At 34.0% G+C, this 17,067-nt stretch overlaps 1 protein-coding gene across 2 annotated transcripts; it reads right to left on the reverse strand.

Moving 5' to 3' along the window:
* Positions 1 to 1,235: 1,235 nt before the first annotated feature.
* Positions 1,236 to 3,935, reverse strand: antkmt (adenine nucleotide translocase lysine methyltransferase). 2 transcript variants are annotated; one of them, XM_059557376.1, is made up of 6 exons: positions 3,870 to 3,935; positions 3,199 to 3,362; positions 3,014 to 3,118; positions 2,351 to 2,491; positions 1,996 to 2,046; positions 1,236 to 1,874 (listed from the first exon to the last, which is right to left on the reverse strand). In XM_059557376.1, the coding sequence occupies exons 2-6, from the start codon at positions 3,358 to 3,360 to the stop codon at positions 1,683 to 1,685; spliced, it is 651 nt and encodes a 216-aa protein (XP_059413359.1). In that variant the 5' UTR covers positions 3,361 to 3,362; positions 3,870 to 3,935; the 3' UTR covers positions 1,236 to 1,682. The 2 variants fall into 2 exon arrangements, with proteins under 2 accessions (XP_059413359.1, XP_059413358.1); XM_059557375.1 differs by having other exon boundaries at positions 3,199 to 3,377; positions 3,870 to 3,915.
* Positions 3,936 to 17,067: the final 13,132 nt, after the last annotated feature.

A 17,067-nucleotide genomic window follows, 5' to 3' on the forward strand; every position in this document is an offset into this window, starting at 1 on the left:
CTTGAGGAAAAACATTACAAGCTCTACACTGAACAGTAATTAAGAACTAGTTACTAGTTGTTTTTGCCACCCAAAGTAATCTACCCATTAAACTACCGGAAGTGAAACCTTAATCTCGGGCCGGATGAAACCGGCCGCAACAAGACACATGTCGAGTACTACAGTGTGCACTTTGTGTGCAGGGATTGCCTCATTATTACACACATGCATCCGCCAAACCAGGGCTTTTCCGTCTTTTAGATGCCACGGACCCCCAAATATGATGACCCTTGTGTGAGGGACCCACATCAAGACAAATATATAACGTTACTTGTGTGTATAAATACCGCATTCACAATTTACATTTAGTCATTTACCAGAAGCTTTTATCCTACTCTAAAACAAGAACAATAGACACAATCAAAACCAACAAAAGGCAATTATATGTGAGTGCCATGACAAGCCTCAGTAAAGGTACACGTAGCAGGGTTTATATAAAAGAAACATAAGATTAAATAGTATTTTTTTTATAAAAATAAGACTACTCAAAATAATAGAAAAAAGAATAGAAAATGCTAGTGTAATAAAAAAATGGTGTATATAATAAATACAAATAAAACGAGAAGATAGAATAGAAAAAGAATAGAGAATGCAGGCTCTTTTTCACAAAGAAAACTAGTAAGAATAGAAAAATAATAGAGTGCAAGTGTTTGAGGGTCGAGTGTTTTTTCTTTTTAGAATTAGTATTTATTTGAGAATATACTATGCAAAATTATTATAAATGTTTTTTTTTCTTTAAGGGGAAATAGTTTAGTTTATATTAGAACTGTACTGTTGTGTATTTATCAGTATATTTTTTGTATCTATTTTTATTGTTAATTTATTTGTATATTGTTGCACTGTTTTTCTTAGCAGGTACTCAGATATTATTTACAGTGGTCAATAGTTTTGCCCTTCTAACAGAAGTGGGTTTGTCTGCCATAGCAACTACTTTTACAACTGGCACTGTTTGATGTCAAATATTTGTGATTTTGAACATTTCGAATTTGTTGCTTTGAGTGCTTCTAATCTGCTAACTTTAAAAAGTACTTCTTATTTGCTAACTTTAAAAATGTAATATAAATGGCAGTATCACATCATAGGTTAAATCTATTTTTTTTTCCTTTTTGTTTCTGCATGTAGATGTTCCTCCTGGACTGTGAGAAACGATCTGTGACAGTCTGTCATTTCTGACGATGAAAGGAAAGCACTTGCGATTCTCTTGCTTCTTGGTTGTTTATTGTGGTTTGCTCAACGGCTTCACATTATGAAACCCATCAGCTCGTGTACATGTTGAGTAAGACTACAGTCACTCTGCATTTACAAACATGCACTTTGCAAAACAGCACATTCAATAAAGATGACTCAAAATAAATTAGGCTTATTTCCTTTTTCTGTAAAAGAGAAATATTGTACACACAACTTTTTCTAGGTCACATCAAGAAACAGGAAGTGATCCGCGTGTTCAAACCCTTCAAGAAACACCCACAGACAGCAGCTTGGTTTTTGACATCTTATGTTTTGTTTCACTTAAGAGTGAAGGTATATTAAAAAGATGAATTAATAGCTTAAATCTTTTAAAAACATTCTGTGCATCAAAGAGTTCCATAAAACATGATAAAATGAATACATAATAATAAGAAAGCACAGGTTTGAAATGTTTCTCAGCTGGTTTCCTCATGCACATCTTGTGACTGGTAGCGATGTCTCAGTTCTTGTATGTGATAGGCCCACGCTCTGTCCACACCGTCACCCTCGACTTTACACGCCGTCCAATCAGGAAACGGAAAACGTCCAGCCACAATCAAAGCATCTTCAGGCAGCTCGGCCAGTAACTTCTTTTGTAAAAGACTTAACTGATAAAGACACAATACACTGTATATGAGGGCTCAATAATATGATGCAAACACATTAAAGTCTTTGACTGACTTTATTCTAAGTCTTATGAAATGATTTAGGGATCACTGTGGTACTCACCACACTAGGGGCTAGAAATACTGTGACATTTTTATACGCCGAGAGATCAACCTGGAAGCAAACACGAGCAAATATTACAAACAATACTGTGTACCAATCATATCTTGCTTCTGTATGAGAAACGAGAATGTGTATGAGAAATTAAGATAGTGTAAGACAATACATTATAATATTATAGTTAAATATTTTGGGAGAATAATATTAATGTATATGTTATTTAGAATTATATATAACACACACACACACACACACACATATCTCCCCCATACACGCACACAAAATATATACAAATATTCTGTTCTATTCTAATATATGATATATAGATTAATATCGTATTTTGAGTGTTTAGATGTACCTTCCACAGATCTTCTCGCCGATATGAAATACTTTTATGTTGTCCAGCTCTCCATGCATGAAAATACGCGAGACGAACAAGCCAGGGATTGAGCTCATAACCAACTGCTGGAGAAAAGCCCTTAGAGCACGCTTCTAACACCTGCACATGATTAAAACAAACACAAGAGCACGTTCAATACAGTTCAAGAGTTTGAGGTCGATTTTCTAAATATAAATTAATGCTTTTATTCAGTGAGGATGCATTAAATTGAAAATAGTCATGGCAAAGACAATCATAATGTTACCAAAGGTTTGCTTTTCAAATAAATGCTGTACTTTTCCACAGATATATCAAGCGGCATAACTGTTTTCAGCATTGATAATAATAATAATAAATGTTTCTAATAAATTATTCAAATCAGTATATTAGACTGATTTCTGAGGGATCACGTGACACTGAAGACTGGAGTAATGATGCTGAAAATACAGTTTTGATCACAGGAATAAATTACATCTTAACATATATTAACATAGAAAATAAATAAAATAATAATAAAATAAAGTAATATTCCACAATATTACTGCTTTTACTGTATCTTTGATTAAACAATATGCAGCCTTAGTGAGCATAATAGACTTCCTACAATGCATTAAAAAATGAACAATTAAGAGGATGACTCACAATCCTGCCGTCCCCTGAGCCCAGGTCAGCGATGCCTCCAGATCGGCCCTTCAGGAGCATCATGACGTTACTCACTTGAGCTCTGCTTGCTGGCATATAAGGCACCTGGAACACAGCAGCGGTCATACACTGATAAATCACTCCTCATGAGAAACATTAAGACAGACACACTCCTCACATCTCACCTGTAATCTGAGCGGCACTCGGCGAAACCCCGGCATCAGGATTCCTGCCCAGACGGCATAAACCGCCAAACCTGTGCCCGCCGTCAGCTGCAGGACCTGCCAGCCGCCCAGCCGCCTCTCCTTGAACTGTGACAGGACTTCCTCTTGTATGTCATCCTCCATGCCTATAGAAATAATAACTGTATGACCACCATGTTATAATTTATACATCGTATTTTATGTTTACACATAATAATAAATATTTACATCACAAACAAAGTTTTCACAGAACAAGAATGAAGATTTGAAGAATGACAAAAAGAAGTAGTCAAAATGTATTAACTTCAAATTAGTGGAAGAAGTGGAAATCAGGTTGAGGCATAACATAAAAGTCTTCAGAATCATTTGTACATGTGATAATTTGCTGAGAATCTAACATATAGCTGTAATCTGGCTCAAATGATGACAGCAATCGTGTCTTCATGCCACTGTTTTCTGCTGATTGAGGGATAATAAGACTTCTTCACCTTACAAATGGTTGTTAAAAGCAAAAATCCTATAAAATGCATCGTATTTTGTGAGAAAGTGTGATATGTTCAAGTAAAATCAGGCACTATTTTTGGAATCAGCACCCCAAAGTTTGTAAGAAATGATTATTATGTGTTATACATTTTAATATTGCGTACACATACCTGTATACTGGGTTGTGACCCGTTTCCTGAAAAGTGGATTTAGTGGTTTAAGTTAGACTTGGACCTGAAGGTATCAGGGCAAAAAACATGTCTTTAGTTTCTTTTTGATCGATGAGGTTAAATTGCAGACTTTAAGGCTATTTAATTACAAGAATGGCATGGTTTATTATTTATTTAACAAACAGGACCTGAATCATCTGGCTGTTCAGTTCTTTTAGATATGTGTTTGTGTGTGTTACTGGTGACACTAGTCACGAGGACCAATGCATGAACTATATCAGAGACAAATACTGTGCCACTATAAGCACTATTAGATCTGGTTCGCACAGTTTCATGTTTTTACAGAGGAGATATGGGGCATTCGGGAACTTATTTACTTGGGTTAACATGCTGTTGAATTTAAGTGCAATTAATTACTCATGTTATAAAGTTATAATAATACACTTATAACAAACACTTATAGGTTGCGTTTGAGGTATTTTCAGGAGATATGGAGAATGTGGTCATAATTCACTTTTAGTTATGTAACACCTGAGCGTATTTCTCTCTTTTACTCCAAGAACATATTTCCCAATAAAAACTTAGTCATCTTTTGACATGTATTTTATTGACACGTCTTCTTAGTTGTACAGTAAACCCAAATGTTAATGTAGTTCAAGTTTTCCACATATATTATGGCTAAAAGGTTCATACTGAGCAGTCGCTGTGCCAAAAAACCACACAAGAATTCATAAATATAAAGAAACGATTGTCAAGTAAGAAACATTCACATCTCTGGAGCTCAATAACATTAGTTTTACTAAATATTTTTAACACAGGCAGAAAGTCACAAAGTCATGCACTGTATGTGTTAAACTCATTATTTTTAAAAGGATATACGAGAAAAAATATAGAACCTTCGCACAAACATTCGGAAACAACAAACTAACCTTCACTGTAAGCGTCATGAACATTTCTACAGCTAGTAAACAGAGCGCAAACTTCCTGTTTGGGATTTTTCAAAATAAAGGTCCTTTGCCTGAAAAAATATAAAACTGTACGTAAAAAAAGTAAACATCTGTCTACTCACGCGTCATATGCATATGCTATGCATGCATGTATTTATTTATTTTGGGTTGATTAACCCCAAAATATCACATAAAATAAATATTTGATATTGTTTGCTCATTTAAAAAATTATTCAAGCTAATTGAAATGGCCTCTTTCTTTATAATAAATAAATATAACATTTTAAAATAAATTAATAAAATCAGTAATGTAGTTATTTTACACTATATGGCATACAAATCTTGCTATATTATGACATATTACTTGATGTAAACTGTTTGGCTGAACAAGTCACATATTTTAATGATGCTTTATCTAGCCGAGTCCATTAATAATAATGAGTGAAATGATTACTCCATCTGTCCAGATGATGGCGCTCTCATGAAGATGGGGGACCAGACTGCCATTGACTATTTATTTTAATTTCAAACTTCAAAGCTGATTTCAAACCAAACATCGTACAAAGAATGTTACATCATTCAAGACTTCAGACAGCTGTTGCATGAATTTGTCTGCGAAAAAAACACACAATTATATAAAGATTATCCTGATTCACAAATTGAGTTTATGCAAAATAACAATTCCGACTGCCAGCTTATGAAAAACTGTTTAATCTTATACATGAAGCACGAAATATTATTAAAAATATTGTTTTGCTAGTTGAAGCAGTTTATATAAGAAACACTTGTAGAGAGAATGATCATCTGTTTATTTCATCCAGCTCATCTGCAGCCATGAAAGTCAAATGATATTTTCATGTTTAGATTTAGGCAAAAATTCAGCAAATGCAATAAATGCATGCAGATCTTCAGACCCCTGACACTGTCCAGCAGAAAATTAATCTGATATCACCACAAACATTAGTTTTTTCAGCTTTTTCAGTTGCTCAGCACTATTTTTTTTAAACTATGGTAATTGTAATAATAATTGTGAGCAGTTGTTTATTGTTTTTAATGAGTTAACTGTAGCTTATTATAGCATGCAACAGTGAGATGCACTGAAATGCTTATTATCTGAGTTTCATTTGAGTAATGTGCCTTGATAAGCATGTTAAAACATACACATATACTTGTGGATATTGCAATAGAATCTATATTTACAGTACTTGCACATTATAAGCTATTGTGCAAAAGATTAGCAAAAGCAGAACAAAGTAAACATTTCAATATTCAATACAACATACCATACATAAGAACAGTTGACAATGTCTTTTTTTTTCAGTTTAAGTCAAAATGACCATATATTTACCACTGTTATATCTCTAATATTAAAAGATTAATGTATTTGTGATATGATCTAATATACATTTTTTTTTGTTAACATTTCTAAATAATTTGTGCATACAGAAATGTCAAACTCCTTCACTATACAAATAACCCATCCTTTCATAAGCAGTATGTCCCATACAGTCAGTTTATGACGCAGGTAAGTCTGTCATTTTTTGCAATATGAAGCATCGTAAATCCCAGAATGCGCTCTGTATTAAAAGAATAGTTTATCTAAAAATGAAAATTACCTGAAAATGCACTCACCCTCAATCCATCCAAGATGTAGATTTGCAAATTCACCTGAACAGATTTGGAGAAATTTAGCATTTCATCACTTGTTCACCATTGAATCCTCTGCAGTGAATGGGTGCCGTCAGAATGAGAGTCCAAACAGCTGATAAAAACATCACAATAATCCACACTGGCATTACTTGTGTATTATTATTATGTTTTTATCAGTTGTTGGGACTATCGTTCTGACGGCACCCATTCACTACAGATGATTCAATGATAAACAAGTGATGTATTGCTGCATTTCTTCAAATCTACTCTAATAAAGAAACATAATTCACATCTTGGATGGCCTGAGGGGGAGAAGATTTTCAACAAATGTTTGTTTATATGTCAACTATTCCTTTTAATACCTGACAGGCTCATCTCTGGTTTAAGCTGACTACTATTAGAAAAGCATCATGATTATGTCTCCAGATCCAGTAAGCTGATCAGCCACCTCTCCTGAGTTACTGTAGTCTGTTAAGTCCCGGGACCTCTTCTGGCTCTCCTCTGAGCCCACACTGATTTACCTGGGACGTTTGCAGGGCTTTTCACTGGAACATGATGTGGGATTCTCCTGACAGGGAGTCTCGGAGGCATCAACATTTTTGGCCTGGGAAATTTTCCTGCTTGGATCTCGTCCACAAAGCTTTCTACCTTGTCAAACTTGTTGGTCAGCTTCACCAGGTTCTCCTTAAGAGTGTTGAACTGCCTATAAAGGTCTCCCACTGCGTCCGACAGGGGCTGGATCCTGTGCATAAAACATAAAATATATACATAAAAAACATGTGGTTCATAATATTGTCCTAAAACTCTAAAGCCGATTATTAAATGTGGGCACTTAACTAGTCCTGCTTAAATAATTCTTCAAATCATCGGTTGGCAAGAGGAGAGGTCATAACATAGATCCTTCAGACAGGATTTGTTTAGTCTAGTAAAATATTGTAAATTAAATAATGCAAGTAAATACAAATAAACCCTACAGATTATTTTTCTCAGTTTAGATGAAGTGCAGAAAAGTTAAAAGGGTAATTAAAATGAAAAAGCAATATCTTAAAAAATGTACTATATATGTCCAAATACATTTTCAAATAAAATCCACGGAAATGTTAAAAACCCATGGCTATAATCTACATGTAATCAAAGTTATAATTCAAACAATATAATGTATGGATTAGATGACAGGACCTGGATTAAACCCCAGTGACACATTTTGCTGGCTCATAGGTCAGATAATAAAAAATAAATGATGATTTGTAGCAGCACTAGTTAGAAATGAAGTCATAATTAAGCACAAGAAATATTTCCTGCATGATTAACGGGGCTTGAAGCTGCTGAGCAGATTTTAGGCTTGGGATCAAAGGTCCTGTACTTTAGAGAAAGCACATATTGTGCAGATTAAGTGGTTTATTTTAGTCAAAGCATATTTTGCATTAATAATAATTTCCTTTTTTGCCATATGATCCCAATTTTCTCTGGTTGCTGCGAAAAAAGAAAAAAAGTGGCGTGAGGCTGGAGTGGACAGTATGTGTGCCATGGACAGACCAGACCTCGTTTTATGAAACCAAACACCTTCAAAAGTCACCACAGCTCTTCACAACCCACCTGACATATTCTGGTAAGATGGATGCGTGATCATTGACCAGCATGTCTTTCACCTGGTACATGATGGCGAATTTCCAGTTGTCCAGAACCTGCGTCAGGTTTGAGCAGCTCCTGCTGTTTGGCTTGTCTGTCAAAAGTGAATGTTTTTTTGCCATTAGATGCATGTCCATGTGTGTGTGTGTGTGTGTGTGTTTGTCACTTAATTTAATTTATTTGACTTTTAGCACTAGATTTTACATAATTTCAGTCAGTGACAGGTTGAACGTTCAATGAACACACAACCAGAAGCACTAGTAAAATATAAAAAGTTTGATTTCCATCAAGGTTATTTTTATTTTCTCAAATGCCTCTTTTTAACATATTTGCATCGCTTACAAAATAGCAATATGCTATTTTAAATAATTTGGGGCACTAGCTGGAGTCCCATATTTTTTCCTAATGTAATAAAGGTTCTGCATGTGCCAAGATCAAAATATTTAACCCTACTGCCAAAGTTTATATAATAAAAAATCATCAGACATTAATAAACATGGCCAAACACATTTATGAGAAATACAAGCTCATCCACTGCTTCAAACCAACAAACTAGCAACCAGAGTTATTTCATGATTATTTTCAATTAATTAATATCATTATTTTTATTATCATAATTTTTAGTTTTATTATCATTTTAATTTTACTTGTTTTATTATTATTTTTTATAAATTTTGCTCTATATAATATAACCGTTCCATTCTGCCATTTTACTTTCTTTTTTTTTAAATCACAAACATAGCATTTTATCAATGTGTTTATTTAAATTCTTATTGCTAGAAAAAAAACTCACAAATCAGAGTTTTAAGCTATATCTGTAAAAATAGGGCACATCAAAATGAAGAAGTGCTTTTGAATTTTGCTCTACATTGTATTGTTTTCTGAAAGTTTAGCATCTTTCATTGATTACATGAAGCATTCTGAGATCTATTTTGCACCCTGTTTGTAAAAATTTTGTAAAGTATTTTGGAGATATTTTACAACACTTGCAGTACATCCTCACAACATCTCTTTAAGAGTGAAATGTTAGATAAGTCAGGATTTTTCTTACAGTTCCTCGCATCACCTGTGGCAACTAATAGGAAAAAAACAGTATAAATTTCAAGAGATTTTACCCCGGAGGTCCCACTCGGACGTGTCCTGGGTCCATTTCTTTTGTGCGGCACACAGACAGACCAGAGACAGCAGGTTCAGGGTGATTCTCATTCTCATCCTCATCCTCCTCAGAGAAGTAACAGTGATGTTATTCGGGATGGAGACAATGGCCTGACATTTATAAGAGTTTATGACTTTCTGCATATGCTTCACACACTCAAAAAAAAAAAAAAAAAAAAAACACTTTAGCGCTGGAACAAGTCAAACAAATCTGATGAAGAGCTTCATTAGCTGGTCTGGTAAACAGATTGTTGACGGACACGCTGAGAGAGCATGCAGGGTAAATGTCGAGCAGCTGCAGAAAACACAGAGCATCTGCAAAGACTAAAAATGCTCCAAACAAGATCTCACTGGAATAGTTAAAGGTCAGATTGTGCGCTGGAATAATATTTGAGTTGTGGTCCAGGGTAAATACCTCAGTTCCCGTGCTGGAGGTTTGTTCCAGTGGTCAGTGGAGATGCTAGCGTGAAATAATCCCTGTTATTGTGGTTCAAGTGAAGGAACATAAGTGCGTATGCTGTCTTATAACAATAAACCACAGTCCAGAATCCTTCCCTCAACCTGTTCCCACCCCCTCAACAGAGACAAACAGCACAGATACATGACATCACAATTCACATAGAAAAAAAGAGAGATAGTATCTTAATTGTTTCTACAAAGCAAAGACACTATGGAGACTTTTACTCAAGTCTCCTGCTTCTCTCCTGAGGAAAAGACTGAGAAAAGAATAAACTCACGTCTTCTCCACCGTGTCAGAAGAAATCACATTAATGTCTCAAACTCTGCTCAGAGTAGCCAAGATGCCAACATCTGCAACCTGAAAGTCAGATCTCAATGTGAATTAAAACATTTCTCAAGAAATTCCTGCAAGACCAAATGATCTGAACTGCCATCCATATTCATTTTACAGCTTTGTACTTCTACTTTATGTAATTTGTGTGTATTTAAATGTATAGAATGTTAGGAGAAACATCTAATCCAATGTTAATTTAAGTCTCAAGAGTTATATAAAAAACATGGTTTCACTATTTGTTAAAATACTCATTGTTCTGGCTTATATTTTTGACAATGTTTAAAAGTTTGTATTGCTAGCACTTCTTGTGTTATTGCCTCATTAATGTGTATCACTAGTTTTCATTTCTCAGTCACTTTGGATAAAAAGTGTCCACTGTTTTAAATCACATTGGATGGATAAAATTATTTTTTTCTTAAGTGAGATTTATACATCCGAAAGCTAAATAAATAAGCTTTCCACTGATGTATGGTTTATTAGGATCGGACAATATTCAACCGAGATACAACTATTTGAAAATCTGAGGTTGCAAAAAAAAACCTAATTACTGAGGAAATCACCTTTGAATTTGTCAAAATTAATTCTTAACAAAGCATATTACTAATCAATAATTATGTTTTGATATATTTACGGTAGGACATTTACAAAATATCATCATGGAACACAATCTTTACTTAATATCCAAATTATTTGTGGCATAAAAGAAAAATCAATAATTTTGACCCATACAATGGTTTTTTTTTGGCTATTGCTAAAAATATAGCGACTTACGACTGGTTTTGTGCTCCAGGGTCACATTTATAACAGTAAAGAAATTCTCCAGTAACTCAAAGTAACAAAATATTCCTATTATATGCAAATGCTGTTCTTTCTTACTTTCTATTTATCAAAGAAACCTAAAAGAGTATCACGGTTTATTATTATATGTGTTAAACATTAATAAGAAGAAATTATACATAAGCAGCAAATCAGCATATCAGAATGGTTTCTGAAGGATCACGTGAAATATATTAAAATAGAAAACCGTTATTTTAAATTGTAATAACATTTCACAATATTAGTATAAGATTAGTGGCTTTTTGCTTCTTTGATATCAGTTATCCTTCTTCAGTGTTCAGGATTTCATCTTCAATCATATAACAATGCTTTCACATATGAAAAACCTGTCAAATCACATATTCAGACTGTTAAGCCTATCTACTCAAATTTATGTCATTTCAAACCTCTATTACTGACTTTCTACTGTAGAAAGAACATATTCTGAAAAATGCTTTAATGCTGTTTGTGCACACAGTGAAACTTATAAGGCGTCACTGTTGTTTTGGACCCCTTTAACTTTCATTATAACAGTTGCAGCAATCCCTTTAAAGGAATAGTTCACTTAAAAATTACAATTTGATGAAAATTCACTCCCCCTCAGGCCATCCAAGATGAATCTTTTCACTTCTCAAGATGTTAAATGATGGACTGTACTTGTGGATTACATGTGGATTATTGTAATGTTTTAATCAGCTGTTTGGACTCTCATTCTGACGGCACCCATTCACTGCAGAGGATGCACTGGTGAGCATCTGATGTAGTGCTACATTTCTCCAAATCTTTTATTCAAAAATCCAAATCAATTATTTTTCATTATTATTATTTTTTTTCAAGCAAACTCTAGGATTGTAGCAAAGCAACAATTCCAGTTAGATCCATAAGGATTTCCAGAAGTTACAGAGTTACAAACAATTCTGTATGTGCCTTGTGGGAGTTTTTGACGGGAGTGTTCATAATCCCAAAAGCCGTGATAACTTACCCTTATTATGTCCAAAATTCATGTGACATTACTTAACTGTTTTCAAATGAGAAGCAAAAAAATAATTGTTCTGGGAATGTTCTTCATTGAACTTTTGATCTTGTCTTACATAAACTGCATGTTCTGAAAGTATGCAGACGCTCTCTGGCCAAGGCGATTCCCCAGAGTCATGAGAGCATTACGTAATTCAGCATTTGAAACAAATAACAGCTTGGCTTCGCCTCTTTCCGTTTCAGTAATGCATTCATCAGCATGACAACATGCCAGACCGATAACTACAGTTTATAAAAGCCTACTGCTTGTTCCCAGAATTAACCCAAAATTATACATCTTCAGTCTTTGTGAGAAGCTTGATGTGTGATGAACCGTCAAACAGCTTTCATTAATTTTGTAAAAAAAACGTAAAGGCCATAGAATAAACTAGGATTTGCTGAAAACCATTATATATTTAATATAAAACTAAACTTAAAGGAATGTGCATGGTGCTTACCTGTGCAAATCCTGTTTTTGTGCCGTCAGAGCATTGCTATGTAGTTTCTGAGTTATTCTGGGTGGTTGCGTGGTTGTTACTTTGGGAACTTGTTTCTGCCACCAGAAATATATATAAATAAAATAAAAAGGTAATTGTGACATCTCAGAATTGTGAGAAAAAGTCAGAATTTATGAGTTTACACCTTGCAAAAAAGGTAATTATAATAACTTTTCTTAGAATTGCAAAATTATATCTCACAGTTTGAGTTTATATCTCGCTATATGAGTATATACAGTGAAGATCAAAATTAAAGAACAATCTATAAATACTTGATTTTTTATGAAACTGTTAATCTCCATTGCTCAAGATTTTAGGTATTAAAAAAAAAAATTTATTTGTGGAAAACATGATTAAAATTAAAGAACAGTAACCACTGAAGCACAAATGAACATTACAACTAAAACTTTGGAGGGTTACAGCTGTCAGAAATTAGTAGGAAGTGTAGAGGCTCCTGTTTTGAATAACTTCAGCACATCTGCGGCCGCAGGACATCACTAGTTTCTCACACTGCTCTGCTGTGATCTTGGTCTGCTCTTCTTCAGTCTTTTCCATTGTTCCGTGATTGTAGTGGGTTTCTTTGAGTATGTATCTCACAATTCTGAATTTATATCTTGCAATTATGGCTTTTTCACTGATTTGTGAGAAAAAGTCAGAATTGTGAGATAAATAGTTGAAATGTTCTTTTTCGATTTTTGTCCTGTGTTGGAAACAGGCTTCCATAGGTTATTTACTGAACAAAGCCCATCATGAACAAGTCTTTCTGATATTCTGGCCTGTAAATATGTCTCAGGTTTTTGTCAGGTTTTTTTTCAGAGATTTCTTCCGAAGTAAGGGCTGGAATAACAAGGTTTATTTAAGGAATAATAAGGTTTAAGGTTTTCTCATAAACAAAAATAACATTAATCTCATAAATTTGGCCAAAGGACTATTAAAAGACAAGTATTTGTGCACACAGTGAGCCTAATGCAATACAAAAAAAAAGACATGATTAAAGATAAAATGATGAACAGCTTTGCAAACCCCCTCAGATTCATCCAAAGTCATACCTGAGAAATTTGTAAAATAGAAGTGAGATGTAGAGTTGAATCCCACCTGTGTTGAAAAGAGATCCTCTATAAACAAACAGACACTGTTAATCTAATCAAAAGCGGTCAGTGTGAGAATGCAGGAGACATCAGCATCTTCTGGTTTGATTGTGTTTAGGAAAATAACTGGATGCCCAAAAACGCAGTAACTGCAAAAAAAGAATCAGATTTCTGAAAAATGTGTATTTTAAATTGTTTAAAGCTTAAATTGCATTATAGCGGTAAAGAAAAAGCAGGAATAATGCACCTCCTTTGAAGACTACAAGTTTGTTTGCAAGCACATAAATTGCAAATATTTCAGCATATTAGTGAATGTTTTGCCAGTGACCAAATATATAGAGGGATACATTTAATTTTAAAATGTAAATAGAATTTATTATGTTACAGTAATAAGAATCTAACCACAATTAATTTTGAGAATGGTAATTAAAATGTCTTGATGCATGTATAAACAAATAAATTAGTAACTGCATGCATAAATAAATAAAAATCATGCACGCATAAATAATTTCATGGAAGTTTAGGATTTATGCAAATAAATGAATAAAAGCCAATATAAATGCATGCAAATATAAATGCATGCATACATAAATGCATGATTGAGATTATATCTGTACAGCTCATGGATGTACCTTTACATGAAAAAGTCTGACAACACAGCCAGAGAGGAAGCGCAAATGGGAATATGAAGGAAGCAAGAGATTAATGCTTATTCCATTTTAAATGAGAGCACCTTTTCTTTGGCTGCTCTGCCTCAAAATGCCTGATATCTGTAAACGAAAAAAAAAATCTGCTATTGTATTTGAAGTCAAATATGTTGCCCAGCAATTGCAGAACACTGTCTAAATGATTAGGGTAAAAACAGAAGACAGGTTAAGGCTTCATGCACCTCTGACCCAGCCGAACCTCAGGATCCTGAATCTGGGCTCAGGTCCTGGACTAATCAACAGCCATAAGCTCTTATCCAATGCACAGACCCGGCCAGCAGCGCTCTGCAGAACAAGTCAGCGTGGACTTATGGAAATAATGACACCACACTGAGCCCCTGGTGCCAGAATGAAAAATCTGGCCCACTCGATCTGTTTTTAATGATTTCTCTCTCTCTTTCTCGCCTTGTGCCACTCTCTGGTTACACAGAGCTGCAGCTGTGACAACAACGCAAGTCCTTAAATCCAAATTTGAAAACAATGGGTTATACAAAATTCATTTTATAAAGATTTGAAATGATAAAAAGATAAATTACCCGAAATTAAAATACACATTTTAAAATATATAGCATATAAAATTTAAAATATATATAAAAACAATGACTTGATCTTCCATCATATTAAGGCAGTGATGTTATAAAAGAATATGCAAAATAAAGAATATAAAATATAAAGATTTTAATATATATAAAAAGAATCACTCATATTTAGGGCAGTGACATAATAAAGTTGAACACATGGTTCAAACAGAAGTAACACTTGAACTGGAATTCATTGTTCCTACTTGTATTCAAGCTCAAATCTCTTATGGGAAAAAAAATCATAGTTATCAATTTCGTTCCAGAAAAAAATATTATTCTTGGCACAACAAACAAGAATACAGTTTGTAGGGTTTTGAAAAGAAATGTCATGGGTTATTGAGTCACCCCTCCCCCCCAATTATAATGGTAATTTACTACAAGCCACAGTGAAACCAAGATATACTGCCAGAGTTTAGTTATGTATTCAAATTATAATGTATAAATACTCAACTTACTGTGACGGGGTTGAAATAATGTAGCACTTTTTTTACTTTTCAACAATAACTAGCTCTTCTGTTTAAGAATCAGCCATTGAAAGAAAAAAATACTGTCCATTAAATGACAAAATGATAATAAATAAATTAGGGAGACCATACATCTTTTTTTTTTTCAGGACAGGGTTTTTAAATGGCCTAAAATGTCAGTAATTTGTTTTTTTTCCCTATATTGACTTACTCTTTACAGTCCTTATAAGTTATTTATTTGTATTTGCCTTGCTTTATGTCACAATTGGTCAAGTATGTACGTACAATGCCTGCAGGCTATTGGTCAAAGTGCTTTTCAGTCATTATCTTCATTATGTATGAAAACAATAGGAAAACAAAGCCATTTTAGGCAATTTAGACACGTATGGGAAAAAGAGGATGTACAGACACCCTAAAATAAATGCACAGTCCACATCTCTAGGAGAACAAGAACAACATAGAGAAAGTCTTTCAGCGTGACATGGTGATAATCAGTGTCACCGGACATTTTTCATGGGCGTAAGTGATGTAGCAGGTGTTTTAGTATCTGAACGTGATTTTTCAGTCACCATCTTTGGAAAATATATAAATAAATGTAGGAAACCCACATGGTGCGATCAGAGAATATTTCTGGGGTGGAATGTGGCAAGCTGGTGAAAACAATACATTTTCATGGAAATCATTTTTAATGCCTGAAAGCGAGAAGAAACGAGAGAATTAATAAACTTTATACAACTTAAGTGTCAGATATACTGAATTTCATATTACAGTTTTTATTGTGTCTGGCTCTTTAGAGAGTGTTTAATTTATTACCTAAAACTTTCCCAGTGATATACTTCTACATCAGCATCAAAGCAACTGCAGAGCTGTGGTGATGCATGTGTTTTCATAGATTTACAGCCTGCACCACTGAATATGGGTTAACATGTTCAGATTTGGCACACAACTTTGAACCCATCGCCAGATTTAACAGGTGCATTTCATTTATCAACATAGCAATGAAGGAAAAAACCATAGATTTCCACAAAAATACCAGACTAGCAGTTTTTCTGTCTGAGCGATTATCAGTTTGTGCAGATCAACAAAATGTCCAGAGTAAGAATAATATATTTTGAAGAGTGAAAAATATATGAAATATAGACTACGTTTCAGATCCTATATTATGTTTAATAGATGGTATGCTGTATATTACAATGATTATAACAAATCATATTATTGTAAATTTGACTAACAATATAATGGTATTAAACAATAATTTTTATTTTTACAATATTTAATTATATATACATAATTATTAACAACAACAGCAACAATATTATTATTATTATTAATTATTATATTATGAAAAATTATTAGTAAATTTGGTTTAAACTTGCCATACCTCTATATTACAAATCCATAACTAAAGGTGTGTAGAACAGAAATAGTGGTGCTTCAAAACATGAATTCATTATTGGGACATCCCTAATAACAAATGTAGATAAGATAAATGAAAGACTGATGAGAGCACTGCACAAGATTCTCATGCAAACATACAGGAGCCTGTTTAAAATGAGCACCAGCTACCCTCCAGAGACGGCGAAGGAAGCAGAGTTTTATGGCGTTTGCACAGACAGCAGTGTCTGTGAGAGTAATATTTTTGGAGTCAGGTGGTGTGAGATTCAATTCAATTCAATTCAAGTTTATTTGTATAGCGCTTTTAACAATACAAATCATTACAAAGCAACTTTACAGAAAATTATGATGATTTGGCTGTGGATGGAGCGGTGAGAAGGAAAAATCTGCTCCGTTCATTCCTGGAATACCTACAGCGCTGTGCTCTCCTCTTCAAACCACAGAGCCGAGGCCAAGGTCAGG

Source organism: Carassius carassius, chromosome 9 (genome assembly GCF_963082965.1).
Source record: "Carassius carassius chromosome 9, fCarCar2.1, whole genome shotgun sequence".
Lineage (NCBI taxonomy): Eukaryota > Metazoa > Chordata > Actinopteri > Cypriniformes > Cyprinidae > Carassius > Carassius carassius.

Coding starts and splice junctions, on each gene's coding strand:
- antkmt (XM_059557376.1), bottom strand. CDS start 3,360: ATGGAGGATGACATACAAGAGGAAGTCCTGTCACAGTTCAAGGAGAGG. Junction 2,492..3,013: donor GCTCAGGGGACGGCAGGATT/GTGAGTCATCCT, acceptor AATCATGTGCAG/GTGTTAGAAGCGTGCTCTAA. Junction 2,047..2,350: donor GGCGAGAAGATCTGTGGAAG/GTACATCTAAAC, acceptor GTTTGCTTCCAG/GTTGATCTCTCGGCGTATAA.